Below are 21,919 nucleotides of genomic sequence, written 5' to 3' on the forward strand. Positions count from 1 at the left end.
ACTTACTGATGGCTTGAGAAGGTTTTTAAAACAGATGGGATACTAAATAACATAATGCAACATGTCTTAAAATACTTAATCTTTTGAGATGATTGAGGGCTAAAGAAAATAAACAGATTCTACTGGTGCAATTCTCCTTACCAGCAATGGATCAGAGAAATCAGGAAGCTCTGGCACTAATACTCCAACCAAGGCACAGACCACAATGAACGCAGTGCACATGCCCAAGACAACCACAGGCCAGTCTGCTATCAGGGCTGCATAACTACAAAAGCAGAGAGAGATCACAAAGAAAGCCTCTTAGAAGCAGAGTAAAGTTCTTTTGCTACCTAAGAGAGCAATTTGTTAAATCTTCCTATTTCAGACCTAGCACAGGTATTTACCAGTAAAAGATCTCATGAGATTATAAGCATTTATGCATAATTGTAGTAGAAAATTGGAAGATCACTGTCCTCTCATTGTTTGTGATAAAGTAGCAGTGGTCAGATGCTACAGGCTATTGAGAGTAAGAATAATGTCCATTCCTGACAAATAACATTTCACTGCTACATCTGTGCCTGGGAAAAAGCTCTTAAATCTACACTTTCTAAGTGGAAAGAAATATATTTTAACAGAGGCTCCATCCTCCTTGCAGTCTCTTTCAGAACTTTTGTTTCTCCAGTTATTCCTTTCTCCCTACTTCTACTCCATCAGTTCTTGAAAAAGAGCTCAGCCCATAAACAGGTTCAGGTAGTGTAAGTCATAAGAACAACCAAACCAAACTGAAACCTCCCCATAAACCTATTAACCTTCCATTTTAACCTAAAACTAAAATGAACGTATCCACTAGATTGTGAGCTCCATGAGGGCAGAGACTATTGATTGACTGACTGGTTGATTTAGTGTAGTATCAGTGCCTAGAACAGTGCCTTTTAAAAGGTGCTTGGTAACTATCTATTGATCAGATGAATGAACACCCATGTATGTATCTATCCTCCCTTCACTCTCTAATCACCACAGCCTGGCTTTAGTTTCTTACTACGCCTCAGAAACTCCTCTCTGTTACCAAATCCCACCATTAAGCCATTTCTTCCAACACCCTTCCCACACCCTCATTCACCACCTTCCACTGAAATATCTGTTTCTGGGCCCTTCCATAAGATCCTGGACCATGCCTTCCTAACCTGATGCTTCCAGATCTCAATAAGAACTGAGTGCTCCATAGAAGTTGATTAGACTGAACTTTTCTAAAATTCAAAATGTATTCTGCTAGGCTTCCCTGGTGGCACAGTGGTTCAGAGTCTGCTTGCCGATGCAGGGGACACGGGTTCGTGCCCCAGTCCAGGAAGATCCCACATGCCGCGGAGCGGCTGGGCCCGTGAGCCATGGCCGCTGGGCCTGTGCGTCCAGAGCCTGTGCTCCACAACGGGAGAGGCCACAACAAGTGAGAGGTCCGCGTATCGCAAAACAAACAAACAAAAATGTATTCTGTCAACTTCAGATTTCTTGAATTTTTATTAGAGAAAAAATGAAACATTTAACTTGTGGACAATTATTCTCAAATTCTCAACAGTGTTATTTAGCTCACTGCGCTACTCTGATGGCTATTTCTGGCTCATTTGAAATAGGCTTCTTGCTCATATACTTTGAGTTTTTCTTCAAAATCATGCTAGCAGTTTAAAGAAAGCTAGTGGCTCTAACCATTATTCTGAAAAAAACTATTATATGTCTCTAAGAATAGATGGCTGATTTTTATATTCTGATCTCTCAAATTCATAGATCTGCCTTTGCAGAGATATTCAAATTAAATTTTAATAAGGAAGTTAAAATATAACATAATTATGCGTTAAGGGAGCACTCGCACAGGCATTTTTCATTATTGTTCTTTTATTTATTTGTTTTTGCTGTGTTGGGTCTTCGTTTCTGTGCGAGGGCTTTCTCTAGTTGTGGCAAGCGGGGGCCACTCTTCATCGCGGTGCGCGGGCCTCTCACTACCGCGGCCTCTCTTGTGCCGGAGCACAGGCTCCAGACACGCAGGCTCAGTAGTTGTGGCTCACGGGCCTACTTGCTCCGCGGCATGTGGGATCCTCCCAGACCAGGGCTTGAACCCGTGTCCCTTGCATTAGCAGGCAGATTCCCAACCACTGCGCCACCAGGGAAGCCCTCATTATTGTTCTTTTAAAAGCAACCTTAGGAAAATAAAGAATAATAGCCTGCACCCACTAGGAGTTCCAGTTGCTCTCATGCTTTACATAGATTATCATCTCATATAATTCTCACAACAACTTTATGAGATGAAACTGAGGCACAGGCAGGTTAAATAACTTGTTCAACGTCACAAGCTGGCCCAGCTCATAAAACAAGCAAGTCCTGGCGGTGTAATGTACAGCATGGTGACTATAGTTAATAATACTGTATTACATACTTGAAAGTTGCTTAGAGAGTAGATCTTGAAAGTTCTCATTACAAGAAAGAAAAAAAATTTGTAACTATGTGTGGTGATGAATGTTAATGAAACATTGTGGTGATTATTTTGCAATACATATGAATATCAAATTACTATGTTATACACCTGAAACTAATATAATGTTACATGTCAATAATATCTCAAAAGAAAAAAAAGGTCACAAAGCTAGGAACCTACGTAGTCTGGTTCTAGAGTCTGGCCTCTTAACCACTATGATATCATCTCTTGCTTCAAACACAAGAGAAACAGAAAACATCAGGAATAAGCCAACTTGCCACAAACAGATGCTTCCCCAAACTGTCATCTGAAAATTAAATTCCTAAGCCACACTAATAGTTAATTTCTCTATGCAAAATCACCTAGACCCAAAGGACTTCAAGTTTGAACATTATTCACTAGACTGTAAATTCTGCATTTAAAAACTCATTAAGGAAAAATTATGCTAGATAAGATGGAATAACTTTTTAAGAACAATTCTGAATGTAATGAAAACAAATAAATCACAATACGCTGATTGTAGTTGTTCAAATGTAAACACCAAGTGGTCAGAAGTGTTCGTATTTCTAGAACACACCCAAAGCTTATATTCGCTATACTTCATTTCCTCTTCTACCAAATGCAAACTAAGATGAAAGTAACCGGTTTGAAGCAATAAAGTCCTTTGTCAATAGCCCATTTGAGACTTTCTGTTCATTGCTTCAGACTTAAAGAGTCCCTTACATTTTAGACCTTTAAAATATCAGCCCTATGAAATGAAAATGGCCCCAGGCTTACACAATTACTCATTACACTTTATGTTAAACGGATCAATTTTCTTTCAAATGAACCAGAAGTTACGCATTTTTACCTACAAACATGTTATCAATGGAGGGCAGTGGGCCCCAAATTGCTTAGTTTTCATGCTGTGGTTTAATTTACCCATATAATGACTTTTTGTTTGTGTTCTTGAAGAATCTGCACACATGCATAGCAATCTTCAAAACCTCATTCCATAATTGCTTTTTCTTGCCTTTGGAAACATTTGGTTTTGATTTTACAGCACTGCTCTATACCATATCCATGCATTGACTACATATGGAAACTTTACGGCATTAGTGATTTCGGCACATTTCTTCCAAACACGTTTAACCTTACTATATTACAAGTCCACTTCTTCACAAAGCAGATGTTTCACGTGCTAACCTTTCCTAGAGACAACTGTTCGCACTTAAGAAATGGAATCACCATCCTGAGGACATAAAGCACCGTGGGGGAAAAAGCCCCAGCTACTCTGAGTAAATGTCATTCAGACAAGGGTTTCTCCTAAACAGCGCAAAACTGCTGAGGCTATTTCTGCTTCCTGCTGTCTGTTCTAAGACGTTGTGTAACTATGGGCACCACGTGGCAAACAAAAGTTTCATGTATAATACGAAACCCAGACAATGGTTGTAATATTAAGGAAAACATCTAATAAAGCAGGAAAACTGGAGAAGTAAAGGAAATTAAAAATGACCTATAAATTTTATCGCTATATTTTTTTGGCTAATTCCCTTCATGGTGAGTCTGGGTTCCAGATACATATTCTAACTAAGTTTAAATTTGAATAAAGAACCTGCACATGCTTTTCTGGGCACTGGAAGAATTTTCCAAAGGACCGCTCTTTTTACTATAGTATGTTCCTCTGCGTACCATGTAGTACTTGTCTTTCATCTGCCTGATCTTGATTTTGTAACTCTTTAGACCACACAGCATAATTGTAAACGCAATCCACTTCTGTAACTCCTGGGTGACAGCAGGCAGTCATTTTCCAGTGACTGACCAGGGAACAGTTTTCCTCAAGGCCCTACTGCTGTATCGGCTGCTTAGGTTAGGCCCGCAGGTGCTACCCATGGCACTGCTCTATAAAAAAGCGTATTCATGGCACTTCTCAGTAGGTTAAGTCTCAAATAGTGCAGATATGTAGGACTCAGAAGAACAGAATGAATGGATTGCGTTTGTGGGTAAACTGTGGATCTGAGTAAGTGGGCAGGCTGCTTGGCACCCTGGTCCAGGCTGTTCCTGCCATGATGGATTTTCATGAGGATCCAATGGGAAGTCCCCCAAATATCCTCATAGATTCTCAGCCACCTTATTATTGGGTTTATTCTGGGAAAAGATCAGAAATAACTGTTAAAACAAATGAAGCGTCTTACAGGGCTAACTTAAGCTGTAGTGACATTATATGGGGGCCTGTTTAAAATGGGCCATTTGTATTACAATAAGGCCCTCCACAGTAAATTTTCCTCTCAGCTTACAAAGACTTTTTTCTTTTGCCCTTTGCTGCCTTTCTGGAAACACTCTTCTTTTTCACCCCTGCCTTTCTGAGCAGAGAGCCAGGCTTTAGAGAGTATGAGTACCATGGACTTGAGGCCTCCTTTTCCTGACCAACCACCCAATCCTTAACCCCCGATAGCTTGGCTTTTGCTCTCATGACTCTTCTGAAACTGCCAAAGTCAACTAACTCTCTTGGTTTTCATCTTCTTTGACCTGAGCAATATTTAACACTTTAGCTACTGCTTGCTTCCTAAAAAAATCTCTTCTTCCTCGGTTTCTTTCTTTCTGTTTCCTTTAATATCTCTCCTTTATTCCTCTTGGCCTTTAAGGGTACTCATTTCTAAATGTCATTAATCATAACATTTCTAGTGGCATCAACTACCAATTTAGTGGGAGGAATGATCGAAGCTTATGGAATCTCACAGAGGAAAACAGTACAGAACTCTTTCTTTCTTGTGAAGTAATAAACTCATTCAACAATTAACATTACATAGTAAGAAGGCAGGCATTCTGAGAATAAAATAATAGCAGACATGGATATTATCCTCAAGGAACTTAGAGTCTAATTCAGAAAATCAGACAGGTGCACAAATACCTACAAAATCAGGTCAACAGAAGGATACAGATAAAATGTTTTGTGAATTCACTGAAGGAAGCAAGTACTTCTAGCTGGGGTAGGAAAGGGGAATCAGAAAAGGCTAATTTTAGGAAGAAGTTGTATTTTTATGTGTATATACTGAAAAGAATAAATTCAGGTTTTTAAAAATACCAATCTATTAACAGAGACAAATATATACGAACCTTTCAAAATATAAAACTTCTGGTCACTTAAGAAGACCCTATTATTTCTAGAAAAATGGAATTTCATTTTCTTCATATGCCATATTTACTTGTAAAACCTCTTTCCTTCGTCTTTTTTCCGTAATTCTTTTGCAAAATTGGGTAAATAAAATGTAGTATATGCATACAACGGAATATTGTTCAGTCTTACATAGGAAGGAAATTCTGACACATGCTACAGCATGGATGAAGCTTGAGGACATTATGCTAAGTGAAATCAGCCAGTCACAAAAGGACAAATACTGTACTCTTCCACTCATATGAGGTATTAGAGTAATGAAATTCATCGAGACAGAGTAGAATAGTGGTTGCCAGAAGCTGGGGGGAGAAAGAAATGAGGAGGTACTATTTAATGGGTGTAGAGGTTCAGTTTGAAGAGTAGAAGAAAGTTCTGGAGATGAACGTTGTGATGGCTGTATAATAATGTGAATGTACTTAATGCCACAGAATTGTATACTTTAAAATGGTTAAAATGGTAAATTTTATGCTATGTCTATTTTATTACAATTTTAAAAATATTTTTTAAATGTGAAAGGAGTTTACTAATTAAAATTTATGTAGTAATTTTACTCCAAAGAAAGGATGACTCTCCTGAGATAGGCTTCAGGGTTATTAGCATCTGAGCTTCTTTAGCAAATGAATTTCAAAGATCACTAAGAATTTCTTAAATAATATTATATCTGGAACCACAATGTACAAGGACAGCTGATGAGACAATGCTTTTTTCAGAACTTCTTGTCCATTTAAAATTTTGCTTTTCTACTATAAAACTAAAATTAAAATTTTCCACATAAAAGAATACCTACATCTTAACACGATAGCAAAATTTTTAGAAACACAGACAACCCAGCTGAAATAAATTGCCATGAATTTAAGTCACGGTAGTTGGCTGAACAGTTTTTCTCTTAATAAGTAGGACACTGAGAAGCCAATCCATTACAGGAAAGAATTCAAAATAATTATGCAAATATAAATGATTAAACCCAAATAGCATTTAAAGGCTAAATGTCAACCTTGGGATTAAAACCACTTTTGGAGGTATAGGATTCCTCAAGCAGACAACTCAGAGGAAATTTAGTTTTCCTTCACAAAAATATGAACGAGGAAGGTGAAAACAGCAGCAAAATGTAAAGAAAATACTAAAAGGGGAAAAGCACATCCTTATTTAATAAGATAATCCAAACTACTTTACCTTTTTGGTAACTTGAAAGGTCTGGAAGGGCTGGAAAAAAAGCAAAGGAAAAACAATCAGAAACAGGCATTGTAATATAAACACATGCTTTATATATGTATTTAACATTTTACTTGTTATCTCTCTTTACAAAAAAATCCTGGAAGGCTTAAAAAGGATTCTATTTGAGAGATTTTGGATTCAACAATGAATGTTGACCATCTTGTACACCAGTAGGTGGCATCTTTCCAGACTCTTATCACACTCTCTTAAGGGAATCATAGTCATACCCTGTAACATTCCCCAAACCTACAGCTACAGACTCCCTCATCTCTCTCACAACAAGAAGCCACAGACAGGTCTCCAATCCAGGCTGCATCTTACTTATCAAGGATCCCCCAACATCTTTTTTTTTTTTTTTAAATAGGACATCAATACCTTCTTCAACCAGAAATATTGTATTCCTTCTTCAGCTACAAATCACTACTGATGTTTCACCATTCTGGAATACAGTGGTTCTCATAGTGTGGGATGAAGATCCCTGGGAGTTCCTGAGATCCTTCACAGAGTTTGTGAGGGTCTCCCTTTTCTAACCCCCATACCTGTTTAAAGCTGGGTTTTCTCCACAATTTTGTATATTTCAACCGAACAGCAGACTGCAGTATACTGCAGAAGCAGGTATGAGAATCCTGCTGTCTTCTCTGAAGCCACACATCAAAGAGACTTGCAAAAATGTGAAATGATACTAATCATCTCACTAAACTTTTTTTTTGTTTTGGAAATGATATTGTTTTTCATGAAAAATATTATTTGTGTTAACACATAAAGGGCTTACTGTCATTATTTCAAATAAGTTAAATTAGAAATTTTAAATTTGTTTCAATTCCAATATGGCACATATCAGATACAACCCACATAAACAAAATAGCTTTGGATCCTTAATACTTTTTGAAAGTGTAAAGGGGTCGTGAGATCAAAAAGTTTTATCACCATTACACTAATACTGAGAGTATACTTAAATATTTGCTGAATAAAGGAATAAATTTCCTACCTGTGTACTCTCTCCTAACCTGAAATCTTCCACCAGGCTGTCCCATACTTTGAGGAAATAAAACAAAATGAAAAATCTATCTTCTAGTCTTTCTACTTCAAGTTATTACTCTTCCAGTAGTAGAGCCCTATTTTAGAACTGCTTTGAGATCTAAAGTTTCCTTTCATATTTTCCCTCTCCATTACATGTCTCACTAATATACATGTATTCATTCTTAAAAAAAAATTATTTAACTCCTGTTATAGCCATGAATGAGACCAACAGGGTCCCAAACTTCATGGAACTTACATTCTAGAACGCACTTTGCATTAATCTGTTTACATGAAAGATGCATATGTTCTAAATTTCATGCTTTATGTACATGTCCTCGTTAATGAGTCTAAGCCCCTTAAAAATACTAAACTCAAGGAGATGGAACAACTCCAGAGGTTGCAAGCACTGGGAACAATGTTAGAGAAGAGACACATTCCAATTTCATCCCAGTCCTATTTGTAGAGATGGGCCTCAGTTTGCCTTTGATCATTCAGGGTCGTAGGAGCAGAGCTGTAGAGAGAACTCATGTTTCTTGATTCGTAATTTGCTGTTCTCAGTCCTGTGTGTGTCGGTCTTTAATACCAGGGGGGAAAATGACATAGGGATAATCATAAAGTATTCATCTGTCATACAGGAAAGGAAGTATTATTTCTTTTGGGAGATGTGGAATTTAAAGTCAGAGTTTCCAGTAAGAAGAGCATAAGAGAACTTGCTTTATGAGCAAGTATGAAACCGAATATTCACAGCATTACTAAAGAAATCCCCCTAAAGTGCATTCTTCTTACATATGTACAATAAAGAGAATTCACTTTTAAAAGCTAAAAACTGACATTAAATCATACCCAGCAACCACATCTTATTTGTGTTCACATCTCCATAACCTAGTAGAATGTATGGTCCTTTGTGGATGTCAGATCAGAGTTTGCTGATTAATGAATGAGCATCTTTTATTACTTTTCTCAGGTTCAACAGCTTTGAAGTCAGTAGTCAATGGATAGCAAGAAAATGAGGACATAAATATCAACATAGGAAAATTTAGTTTTATTTTCTATTTGTTTATCTCTCTTTCTGTTAAACACACACACACACACACACACACACTTTGTAACTTCAGCCCATTCCTATCTGCCAATCCTAAGCTCCTCTACCACTTTACTACATTTTCTAAGTTTTCTTTTGTGCCTCTGAATCCTATAATAGAGGCCCTATTATTCCTCAGTGCTGCAGGATTCATTAATTTATAGCTAATCAGAAAGGTTAAAGTAAAAAATTCTAAAAAAAGTGCCATATACATTCCTTAAATATCTAATTGTAACTTAAATTTAAATGTATACTCAGCTGCCAATCTTTTCTTACTTATCATACTGCATTGTCTATGATTTCCAGTTTTGGAGGACTTCAGATACTTTTGAATAGCCTGAGTTCACTAATTACAATATATAATCTAAGTTTTGGTGATTTCCCCCCCAAATCTTTTACAGTTGTTTCTCTCATGCCTAATTCAATATCAATTTTGTGGATGTGGTCAAGCCAGGCCATCTGAGCGCAGAGGGAAAGACCACACCTACAACCCCAGGAGCTGGTGAAGCACTTGAAAACTCACTCTACACAAATGGGGCTTTCAATAAAAATGTCTGCTACTGAAGAACTCATGAAGAGCACTCGTTTTGGGGGGTAAATCTACCAAGGGAAAAACTTCACTATCTTCTCAAATATAATTATATATTGATTCTTTAAATATACATTTTATTGAGATATAATTCACATACCACATAATTAATCCATTTAAACTGTACGAGTTAATGGGTTTTAGTACTTCCACAGAGTTGTGTGTCCATCACTACAACCACACATTGCTTTTTAAAGAACATGCTATCTGAACACCAGCGATGAAGCTATTAATGAGCTTTGCGAGAACATTTATTTTTTACAGAGAGGGAGAGTAAGACACTGACCAAAGAAGCAATCACTTAACTTGTACACAAAGTCTTAATTTTTCACCAGCTTTCAAGTTACACATCCTCAAAACTATCTCTTGAATTTCCATAAGAAGTTAACAGATTTTGTTGTCTTTAGACCCAAGGTGATCCCCAGAGCCATAGCTCTGGGGTAAATCATACCAAGCAGTTGCAAAAAAATATTTTATTGTATACATTTTGGGTTGTAACAAATGTAAATATTCTTTTTCCTCCTACTCACCCCCATTAACTTTTTTTTTAACTGAGAAATTCATGGATCTATGACTAGTTTGCTCCCAAGAGACAGAAACAAGTACATATTCATCACATTCTTTCTGCTTGAGTAAAGACCTCATTTTATGTTAAATTGGAGACAATAAGTAGAAATTGTTGACATCAGTTGAAAAAGAAAAACTAAGGTTACCACAAAGATACCTCCTGGGAAAACATAAGTTCCCTTTGAAGTTTTTATACTAATGGACATGACAAACAGATGTTTGAAACACCAGAACCACAACTGCAGGTAAAACGTGAAATCTGTTTGATTTATGGCTTATGGTGTTACCATCTTTTTTATTTGCGGTACGCGGGCCTCTCACTGCTGTGGCCTCTCCCGTTGCGGAGCACAACCTCCTGACACGCAGGATCAGCGGCCATGGCTCATGGGCCAGCCGCTCCGCGGCACGTAGGAACTTCCCGAACCGGGGTACGAACCCGTGTCCCCTACATCGGCAGGCGGACTCACCACTATTGCGCCACCAGGGAAGCCCATGATGTTACCATCTTGAATTCTGCCTACAATCTCTTACCAGAACATACCTGTTTAAGGAGGCAAACAAGGGAATCCACCACATACTTTCATGATCAAAAATAGCCTTCCTCGGGCTTCCCTGGTGGCGCAGTGGTTGGGGGTCTGCCTGCCGATGCGGGGGGCGCGCGTTCGTGCCCTTGTCTGGGAGAATCCCGCGTGCCGTGGGGTGGTTGGGCCCATGGGCTGTGGCTGCTGGGCCTGCGCGTCTGGAGCCTGTGCTCCGCAGTGGAAGAGGCCGCGGCAGTGAGAGGCCCGCGTGCCGAAAAAAAAAAAAAAAAAATAGTCTTCCTCCATCTGTACCCTCTTTCCGATTTGCTACTTTTAATAGCTATCTAATAAAATCTGCAGAATGATTTTTTTCCCCCTAACTTCAGTCTTGTGTTGCTAAATAACAACTGGTAAAAACAAACAAAAGAGAAACCATGCTTTTCGAAGGTTCATTCACCTTTTAATACTGTCTGGTCAAAACTCATGCCAAAAAAAAAAAAAAAAACAAATAAAAAATAATCATCTTAGTTGGGAACATCTGCTTGTTCTTTGGTTAGGGTTGTAGCCTTTTTTTCTGCTTGAAAAAGCCCCAAGGCAGATGACATTTGCATGCCCCATGACACTCCCACAGGCTGTAGCGTAAATAAGCTTGGGTTGTGCACAGCCCCCAGATGACTAGCTGGAGTGTCTCTCTCCCACTCAAGAGAGCATTTCTGTATGCGAGTGGATGACACTGACATGATTGTAGGGCTAAGCTCAACTCTGCTTTCAAAAAAATAAATAAGGCACTTATAACTCAGTACTCATAATAAGTAATTAATTGCCCCTGACACTTCACACTTGAGAACTGTAACAGCAGTTGAGAACCTTGGCTCCAGCTCCGATGACCAGTGAACTGTGGTATGTGCACATATATCGGTCAAGGGACCAACTAACGACACTGTAAAGTTCTCAGAAGGAGGGAAGGTGTGGGGTGCAGAGTGGGGTAATCATGAAAATGGGGGTTGGGGGATGCACAGAGGCAAGGAAGAGTTTTTTAAAAGGTAATTTGTATGTGAGGGAAAAAGTTAACAAGAAACAGAAAAAAATGTAGAAAAGCTACAAATGGCCTGTTTTTTTGGTTTCCCTCACCTTTTCTCTCTCTTTTGATAATTTTTGGGAATACAGAGGGAAATGGGACCACTAAAACATGAAAACATGCTACCTGTCTAGAGAACTCAATTGTTGACATAGCTGCAGAATTAATATCATGACTTAGAAAGGGGCAGTATCAAGTTTCACAAATTCCAAATAGCTCTTCCTAGCATTCAGGAAAATCAAAGCTACAGAAAAAAAGAGCTTTGTATATTTCTGAACAACTAAAATGCTATGAAGGACATATATATTCTACCTCATGGTAGTAACCAAATTTAAATAAGAAAGTGCTTAAAGTAGCACATTTTAGTCTCAATAGTCCCATACTTTAGTCCCATTGGATTGTGCCACATTGCCTTTTTGTAAAAGGGTATTCTGTAAGCAATATCTTTAGCTCATTGCTGGTATGTTAGGAAGAAAGTATCTGAAAATAAAGAATCCACACTTTGATGAGCATTCTTTAAAAGATTTCCAACAAAAACAAAGCCAATCTTCATCACTAAGTATTTCCATGAATCATCACTGGCACACTTGGGGTCTATAGTGAAGATGAAACAGATACCCTGTAGACAAGCTAAGCTCGGTCTCTAATTTATCTTCATGCACCAGAGCTAAATGTTTATGGTCTGTGTCAAGTGATTTGAAGGATAACAATAACCACAACTACTTGCGTAATGCATGTCCTGAATGCTCAAGAGTTGTTGACTCAAAAGTACTGGTCATCTTGCTGTCTCAAACTGTTGTAACCGACCAGAGTCCCACTACTACACAAAATATAAAATAAACTAGGAGACCAAGGTTAAGGTTGGGAGTGGAGGACTAATTTTTAAAGAGCATATAATAAATACCAATCTCTTTATAAATGTTATAAAAGAAATTCAGCATAAATTAAATAAATATTTGAGCATGAGGAAATTGTCTTTAAGAAAGTAGTGAACTAAGTAATCAAAAGATGTGAGTTAAAATAAACAACAAGGACCCATTGTATAGCACAGGGAACTATATTCAATGTCTTGTAATAACCTATTATGGAAAAGAATCTGAAAAAGAATATATATATGAAAGAAAAAAAGATGTGAGCTCAAGTCTGGACCCTGAAACTCATTAGCTGAATGATCTGAACAAGTCCTTTAATTTCGCAGGATTTGTGAGAAATGGATAATACCTGAAAGTGAGCTGTATGAGTAACAGTTTTCTGTAAACTGTTGAGCATTATCCAAAGAAAAAAAAGGTCTAACTCCCCCTCCTTCCCCTTCCCCTCATCCTCTGCTACCACCACCACCACCATTATGAGTAGTTCATCTGGAAATGGCATTCGAGCATCAGTTAAGCAGTAACGCAGAAGACTAATGAGGGATAAAGTGTAATGCCCTTCTATTCATAAGCACTGTGAACCTTTATGATTTACTTTACAAGATTCAAATGGTGCTTGCTACTAGCTGAATATAACAAAACTAAGTGGTATCACACCCGCAAGCCTAATTAGAACAAGAAATCATTAGAACTGTAAGAAACCCTAAAAGTCATCCCTCTAATCTTTGTTTTCACATTAACAAAGAAGAAAAAGGTCCAAGATCACAGAGCAAGTCAATGAAGAGCCAGGTCTGGAATGCAAATTTTCTGACTTGAACCGGTACTTTTTGGCCACAACCTGGAAGAGAGTACCCTGACGCAGATTATGAGAAACTGCTTGTGAGCCAAAAATGAAAAGGAGGGCAGAACAGGAAGATCTTATTTAAGAGCAAATGGTATGTGTTCACGAAAGTGCACATGCAAGGATGTTCACTGAGGTGTGGTTTACAGTAAGGAAAAAAGTGAGAGCAACCTAAAGGTCCATCTTTCATGGATGCTTAAATAAATGGTGGTACATCCATACTATGGAACACTGTACAGAATGAATACACAAACGTACACATACACATATACATACACATACTGATATGGAAAGAGCACCAAGACAAGGTGAGAAGTTTCAAAATAATTCATCCAGCATTTATGGGAAAAATGATATACAAAATATGTAAATGTATGCTAAAAATTCAGAAGGGAACATGGCAAATCAATAGTCTTGTTTACCATGAGAGAAGGAATCAAAAGTGAGTTTTACTTTGTATTTTTGAATTCTTCATGAGAATGTATTCATGAATTAGCTGTAAAGTTAAAAAGAAGTGAAAAAGAACTTTATAAAGGGAAATTATATATGCATTCATTTAGGTACATGTGATTGAAATATTTTCTTTGAAAATTTCTCTCACTGATACAGAATTTGGGGAGAATGGAAGCCTCCCAGGTAACTATATACTAGAAGAAAATAGGTAACACTACCTATTATGACCTAAATTTATGACACAGATCATAAATTTTCAAAGAACTTAAAACAGGGCTTCCCTGGTGGTGCTGTGGTTGAGAGTCCGCCTGCCGATGCAGCGGACACGGGTTTGTGCCCTGGTCCGGGAAGATGCCACATGCCGCGGAGCGGCTAGGCCCGTGAGCCGGGGCCGCTGAGCCTGCGCGTCCGGAGCCTGTGCTCCGCAATGGGAGAGGCCACAACAGTGAGAGGCCCGCGTACCGCAAAAAAAAACAAAACAAAAAAAACCCCAAAGAACTTAAAACAAAATACATTTAATACAAAATCTATAGTTAATTTTGTTCAATTCAAATATTAACTGCACAGTTCAAATGACACCAAGTAATTTGATCTTCATTGGAATCACCTGGTTAGCTTAAATAAAGAAAGGGATCTCCAGGGTCCTTCCCAGGGATCTGGTTCAGTAGTTTCTGGAATAGAGCTTACACAGTCAGAGCTTGAACCACTGCGTTGGACAATTTGCCAGGAAAATGTGACTTCCAGACAAGAAACAATTATTAGAGAATAATACAAGAAAATAATTGGAACTTAAAGGTATAGTACAAAATATTAAGTGAATGGGGAACAGGGAGATAATATTGGAACAGAGTACTCCAAAGAGTAGCCCCTGAACTTGACGTAAGTAGAATTTGAACTAGGTCTTGAAGGACAGATAGATTTCAGACAGATAAACAGGAAGCAGAGGGAATGGAAACAAACATTGTGCCAAGACCTATGCCAGACACCTTCCCGTAGCAGCGTGAGCAATGTCAGTAGGACTTAGGAGGGAATAGTGCGGAGGGCAGCTTATTGGAGTAGGCAGGAAGCAAGCAATAGAAATAGGAAGCTGCTAAAGTTTCTTGAGCAAGAATGGATACAATGAAAACACTATTTTAGGATGAATGATCTGGTGGCAAGGTGCAGGAAACACTAAAGATCAGGTTGGGAGCTAGTGTAGGGTTCTAGGTGTACAGTACTGAGAGGAAAAGAAATGGCAAAGACTTTAAACTTCCTTTAATGATTCAGAGGACCTCTGAGAACCTTATACATACATATGTGAATCAAAATATGAGTATCTATTGTCATAAATATAGTATTATATAATAATATATAGTATTCTTAATTAATTGTATAATCAATATGTTATTAATTATATAATTATTACATAATATTATATAATTATAAAATATATTAATACAATTAATATACTATATATAATTATATAATCAATAATATTAAAATAAATTTATATATTACAAGAAAAATTCTGGTGAAATTTTGGATAAACCAAGGTTTATATATTCTATGTATAACACACTTCCATTTTCTTGGTTGTTTAATATTTATATATAATGATGTACTTTAAGTACAATTAGAAATGCCTAAAACTACATTTAACTTATCTCTATATAATGAATTAAAAATAGTTGCGGTGCTTACTGAAATGAAGCTAGCGATACTCTGAATTACAACGCAAAGGGGTTGTCCAGAGGTTAATCTGGAAGTTGAAGGCACAGTTTTACAAGTATATTTTGGGGGTTTACATTAAGCCTGATTCAACAAATATATTTTATTACTTTCATTCAGATAAGAAAGATACACAAAAATTTCTCCACTTTCAAAATTTTATGGATCTTATCTGTAAAAAAGTAAAAATGTTTTGTACTTTCATTACAAAGTATACAAATTATACAACTGAGAGTTCGTATGTTAATTAAAACCTCGGTAAAAGGGCTTCCCTGGTGGTGCAGTGGTTGAGAATCCACCTGCCAATGCAGGGGTCACGGGCTCAAGCCCTGGTCCGGGAAGATCCCACATGCTGCGGTGCAACTAAGCCTGTGCACCACAACTACTGAGCCTGCGCTCTCCAGCCTGCATGCCACAACTACTAAGCCCATGTGCCACAACTACTGAAGCCCGCGCGCCTAGAGCCCGTGCTCCGCAACAAGAGAAGCCACCGCGGTGAGAAGCCCGCGCACCTCAACAAAGAGTAGCCCCTGCTCGCCACAACTAGAGAAAGCCCACACGCAGCAACAAAGACCCAACGCAGCCAAAAATAAATAAATAAATAAATTTATAAAAATAAAAACACCTCAGTGAAGGTCTATTTGCATTCCTGAAAATAAGTTATCTATTTTATTAATAGGACAAGGCTTTCATCAATTAGACTAGAGATCAAAATTATAAACATAATCATAATTCACAAACCTGCCAATTATTTTCTCCAACATTGCTGGTCTTCAATTTTTAGTATAACGTGTCTGCATTTTGTTCAATGTAAGAACTATTATTTGAGCTCCATGTTACAAGATTATTAATCTTTTTAAAATTCATTTCCCACATATTTTGGCCCCCACCAAGTTATTCAGTATCATACAAGTTTGAGTTTGGAAGGTTAAAAGTCACACCTGCTACCAAAAAGCTTTGGGGGGGTGGGGAAGTTAAAAAAAATAATAAAAATCCACTGTATCAAAATGAATTCCAACAGTGTAACCAATATCTTGCAGCTGTTGTGATATCTTCATTTTACTGGCCATGAGGATAGATAATTCCCTCAACTTCTATAGAAATTCTTTAGTTATGCTTTTAAGAAAAACAACATATAGTGAAATTGATTTTTCTTCCTTAACTAAAGTTTCTCATATTTATCCTTTAACTAAAAAGTTAAATTTATATAACTCAATGGTCAGAAGCTTTAATAAAAAAGATCAAAGCAAAACTCTAATACAGTTTTTATAAAAATAATACTGACAGAAAAGGGTTTTCTTCTCAAAGTCTGAGGTTAAAAAAAAAATCAACTATGCTTAAAAGAATTAGACTGAGAATAAACAAGAATTTTCTGAAGAAGAATGAGGAAAACCCAACATGGTGGGACCATGTGTTCTCAAGCTGTGGTGAGGTCCTCATTACATTCTGGTGCTAGGGCAACTAGGCTAAAACTTTAAGTTCACTGCATTCAATTCATAACGGCATAGATTCTGTCTGCAATCCCCAAACCTATCATACCAAACACCATGAAACCAAGCTGAGGAACTTATTCTAAGAATAATGTATTAAAAAGACCACAGTGAGAAGTAAGAAGACCTGCTATTAACTGGGGATTAATCTTCGGTTTTAACCACTCTGGCTTCAATTTTCTCATCTGCAATATAAAGAGAGTTGAATTAAATTATTTCTAAGGTCCTTTCCTGCTGTGAAATTCTACTGGATTCTCGTGTGGAATTTCAGAGAGTTCAAGTCATCACATAAGTATTTCAACACTCTGCCATGGCAAAAGCTGGGAAGCCAGGTCCCCCTCATCAAAATTCCATGTTGAAATACTTCATATGAATAATCAATAAACCCTTCCCCCCCCCATAAGGTAGGTAAGAACTAGTGTTTCAAAATGCTTTGAAAGAGAATGCTGGCTCCTTATAGGAATAGCTAGAGAGATTGGCTTTCTAAATGGCTAGATAAGTGGTTTATGAAAAAAAACGGCTAAGTAGGAAGATGGGGCAGAGTTCCCCAGGCTAATGTCAGGTAAATATGAAGATGGATGAACTGTGATGTAGTAACACATTTTTGGTAGTATGTATCAAAGGAGGAAAAAACGCTGTAGGAAATCATGCCAAGTTATCAAACACGCTGGTGGGATAAGAAGTGGTGGGGAATCATTTACTTCACCAGCCTAGTGAGTTTTACCAGAAGAGAAAACATGAAGGAGTGCTCAAGTTAGAAGGGTTATTCTGAGGAGATGTATTTTCTGTTTTGATGTTAGTTTGGTTTTCTGATTATAAAACTAACATACAGTTTTCTTAAAAGCCTGAAAAATGCAGAAAATTATGAAGAAAAAAATCAGCCATACTCTTACTATACCGATCTAACCTCTGTAATTCTTTTTTTTTTGATCTACTTCCTTTCAGTATTTTTTCCTTTGTGCCTAAATATACGCCATAACTATGTACACAATTAGGACCTTACTGGATGCATAAAGTGTTACCACTTCTGATTATGAGTTTTTCCCATGTAATTAAAAGCTTCTGAAAACATGATTTTTAGTAGCTGTAATAATCTTCCATTATATTTCCCAAATTTATTTAATATAGATACATGATTGTAATCACATTAATATATTACTTTATGTCTCTTTTGCTTATATATATATATATATATCTTTCCTCTTTACTTATAAGAGTATTAAAGCTCTGAAACATCAAAATTTTCCTAGTTTGTGATATGTTTTTTAACATGATTTTTTGACATGCATTTTTAAATTTTCAATAGCTGGAATTTTCCTTTGTAATTTGATGACTACTTTTATAGTTAAAGAGATATCCTTGATCCAGATGTCAGTTTTTCCCAATTCCACTTACTAATAATCTAGGCCCGTAATAATCTATTACTTTGTGATGCTTCAATTATTATTTTCTGTAAGGCCTCACTTTAAGGGGAAAAGTAGAGTCCAAAAATTCATTTTTATAAAATATATGGCATTTGATATTGTGAGAATAACGAGCTGATCGTGATGCACCTGTTCAGCTAAGAGACTGAATTTCCATGGTCTGGCTGAACCATCCAAATCCATCCTACTACACAGTTTGGCGCCATCTAGTAACAGTTGTTCACTTGGGTTTAATTATCAATGGGGACAAATGTGGATTTAGAGGTTGACTGCCCCTTCCAGGACTACAATAGTGGTAATAGAAATCTCTCAGTTAGTCGGTGCCTATTTTGTTAGCCAGATTTGGGGAAACTGGGCTGAGAGAGTAACGGAAATACGGAGATCCACTTTCTGCCTCCCTACTTCCTGAAAGAGGGCAGCCTATGATCAGAAGATAAGGTAAGTCTGGCCCTGTTCGAGAATGGGGGTTAGATGGAAGTCGGGAGCCCACTGAGTTTTTAAGGAGTTTTACTTTATTAAAGTTTTAAACATGCTAGGGTCTGTTTCACCTGTCCTTAGTGGATCCATTGATCCAATTCTTTTCACAGAATCACACTGTTTTAGTTACTCTGGAGTCAAGATAGCCAAGTCCCAGGATGGAATATATTTAGGAAATCCTAATTCCCTTTAAAGAACTAACAGGTTTACAGTATTATTCTTGCATTTGTAACTTGAAAACAATTTCAGGTTTACAGTACTATTCTTGCATTTGTAACTTGAAAACAATTTCAGTTAGTGAAAGATCAAAAGAGGTTATTAAATGGGCCCCCAACCAAATACAAGAACCTTAACTCTCCAATGACATGCACATGGTAAATTACAGTCTAGAACAAAGATTGTAAAGGAAATTTCAAAAGTTTTCCAGCTCATTCAGAACAACTTCGTAACAAGACAACTAAGTGCATGAACCTCAAGGGCAGTATTACAGCAAGTTTCCCATATACTTTCCTTGTGAACAGATATTTCTTACAAAGTAAACTCACATTCAATTTTAAGTCAACTGAGTGCAGTAAGTTTTCCCAGAACCTAACTTATGTCAAAGGTTGAAGTATTTTGGAGGAAAAGGCTTACATATGTAGAATCCAAGGGCTCTCTCTTGTCATAAATGTTAAAAACACCCTTTCTTTTCCTTCTTTCTGGCCCTACATCTGGCTCTTCCATATGGAAAACTTAAATCTTTTTATAATCTTGGCTTACCTCTATCATAAAATCTTTGGCAGAAGGATGGGAAAGATGCGTTACTACCTTCCCTAAGGAAGGCTGCCTAAGGACAGCCCTTTATTTTCTCAGCATTATTAAATCATTCATTTTGTCATCTCTTCTCCGCCCTAGAAATTCCAGTTCACTAAGCACTTTTGAGCAGTAAAAATACAATTTCTACTCTCAAGTACCAAAATAGGAAGATGAGAGGCTAACAAGATGCAAGTGGGAAAGGAAATAAGGCAAGATATGTGAGGCAATGTGATTATGTCACCGAATACTCTACTTTTCAGATTCCGAAATAAAAATGCAGCTCATATATGCAAAATAGATAACCAACAAGGACCTACTGTATGGCACAAGTAACTCTGCTCAATATTCTGTAATAACTTAAATAGGAAAAGAATTTTAAAAAGAATAGATACATGTATATGTATAACTCAATCACTTTGCTGTACACCTGAAACTAATACAACATTGTTAATTAATTTCACTCCAATATAAAATAAAAATTTAAAAATAAAATAAAAGCTCAAAAGATGTAACTTAGGGGCTTCCCTGGTGGCGCAGTGGTTAAGAATCTGACTGCCGATTCAGGGGACATGGGTTCGAGCCCTGGTCCGGGAAGATCCCACAAGCCGAGGAGCAACTAAGCCTGTGTGCCACAACTACTGAGCCTGTGCTCTAGAGCCCGTGAGCCACAACTACTGAGCCCGCGTGCCACAACTACTGAAGCCCACGCGCCTAGAGCCCGTGCTCCGCAACAAGAGAAGCCACCGCAATGAGAAGCCCACGCACCGCAATGAAGAGTAGCCCCTGCTCGCCGCAACTAGAGAAAGCCCATGCGCAGCAACGAAGGCCCGATGCAGCCCAAAATAAATAAATAAAATAAATAAATTTATTTTTAAAAGTGTAGCTTAAGTTTGCTATCTTCAAATCAAGGAAAAAATATATATACATATTTAAACAGCAAAGTGGTAGCTCAGAGTGGAACTTGGTTTACTAAGAAATTCTCCTGGGAGGAGGTGAGTATGACAGCCCTTAAGCCTTCCTCCTGCCTCCAGTCTCCCTCCCACTGTACAATCAGGAATATAAAAATTAAGAGAACATTATCCCTGCCTTCCAAGTGTATACAGACTGGCCAAGAAGGTGAAAGGATATTTTAGAATTAAAGGGGAGAGATCCTTAAATCCGTATGTCATCCTTTTAAACCATTCCTATTTCACCAATTCTTCAATAAGAGGCACAAAGTTTAAGTGTTCAGCTTGATGGGTTTTACATCCATGTAACCACCACTCAGATCAAGATATAGAATATTTCCCAGAAGCCCCAAAGGCTCGCACATGCCCCTTCTAATCAATAAACATAATCAGAAGTAACCAATATTCAGGCTTCTATCACCATAGATTAGTTTTGCCTAAAGGATCACCCTTTTTAAGACAGCCAAAGATAAAAGTTTAAGTACCTTAGATAGCTAAAATTCAGGTTAGCTGAAGTTTAGGGACATAGATAAACAGGAAGTCCCCCAGTAACATTTTAAATTGGTAACTCCTACTGAGTCTTAATTGATCTTTTCTCTTGAAGTTTTAGAAATACCTGTCCAAATGACTTGTAAGGTAGAGATCTTAGATTACCTATAAAAGGCCTTTGATGAGCAACAGAACTTTGTTGATCTACAGTAAAACTAGTCCTGGTATTGTTGTCTGTCATTATGTTATTTTTGAACAGATTATGTTTTAAAATCCATATTGTTCTGCTTCCTTAAATTTTAGTTTCTTCCAAAGTTCAAGATCTTTCCTGGGTCAACAGTATCTAGTTACAGTACGTGGCTATGCTTACTTAGGGTACAAGTGCTTCAGTTGAAGGATTACAAAGTGCTCTTCCTCTGATACTTTGTTTGGCAGGATATTTAAATAAAGATGTCCTACAGCCTATTGTGAATTATAGGGATTCCATCACCATGAGAACTACAGACAGGAAATGGGGATCTGAAATTTTTAACAGTTGAGAAGGGGTAAGAAATAAACAATAAGCAAGTTATTATGGAAATGACAGTCATGTGAAGGGCGGAAAAGGAGGCTCCATCAACAGTGAGGGAGGGCAGAAATGGTCACAGCACATAGGATAAGAAGGAAAGGCATAGGGTGATGAAAAGCATAGACTCATGAAATGCAAAAAAGAAGACAGCTTATGAAGGGATGGTAAATGGGGATTACATGCTCTCGAAC

The 21,919-nt window shown here is 37.5% G+C and overlaps 1 protein-coding gene across 3 annotated transcripts in view; it reads right to left on the reverse strand.

Annotated features, from left to right (window-relative positions):
* The window catches only part of DISP1 (dispatched RND transporter family member 1), a 198,404-nt gene that overhangs the window by 13,158 nt on the left and 163,327 nt on the right, over positions 1-21,919 (reverse strand). For all 3 annotated transcript variants that reach the window (XM_024750475.1, XM_024750473.1, XM_024750474.1), the window contains exons 3-4: positions 6,771-6,800; positions 142-265 (exon numbers count right to left, since the gene is read on the reverse strand). In XM_024750475.1, the coding sequence (XP_024606243.1) occupies positions 142-265; positions 6,771-6,800 (154 nt within the window). The remainder of the gene's footprint in view (positions 1-141; positions 266-6,770; positions 6,801-21,919) is intronic.

Source organism: Neophocaena asiaeorientalis, unplaced genomic scaffold (genome assembly GCF_003031525.2).
Source record: "Neophocaena asiaeorientalis asiaeorientalis breed wild unplaced genomic scaffold, Neophocaena_asiaeorientalis_V1.1 scaffold430, whole genome shotgun sequence".
NCBI lineage: Eukaryota > Metazoa > Chordata > Mammalia > Artiodactyla > Phocoenidae > Neophocaena > Neophocaena asiaeorientalis.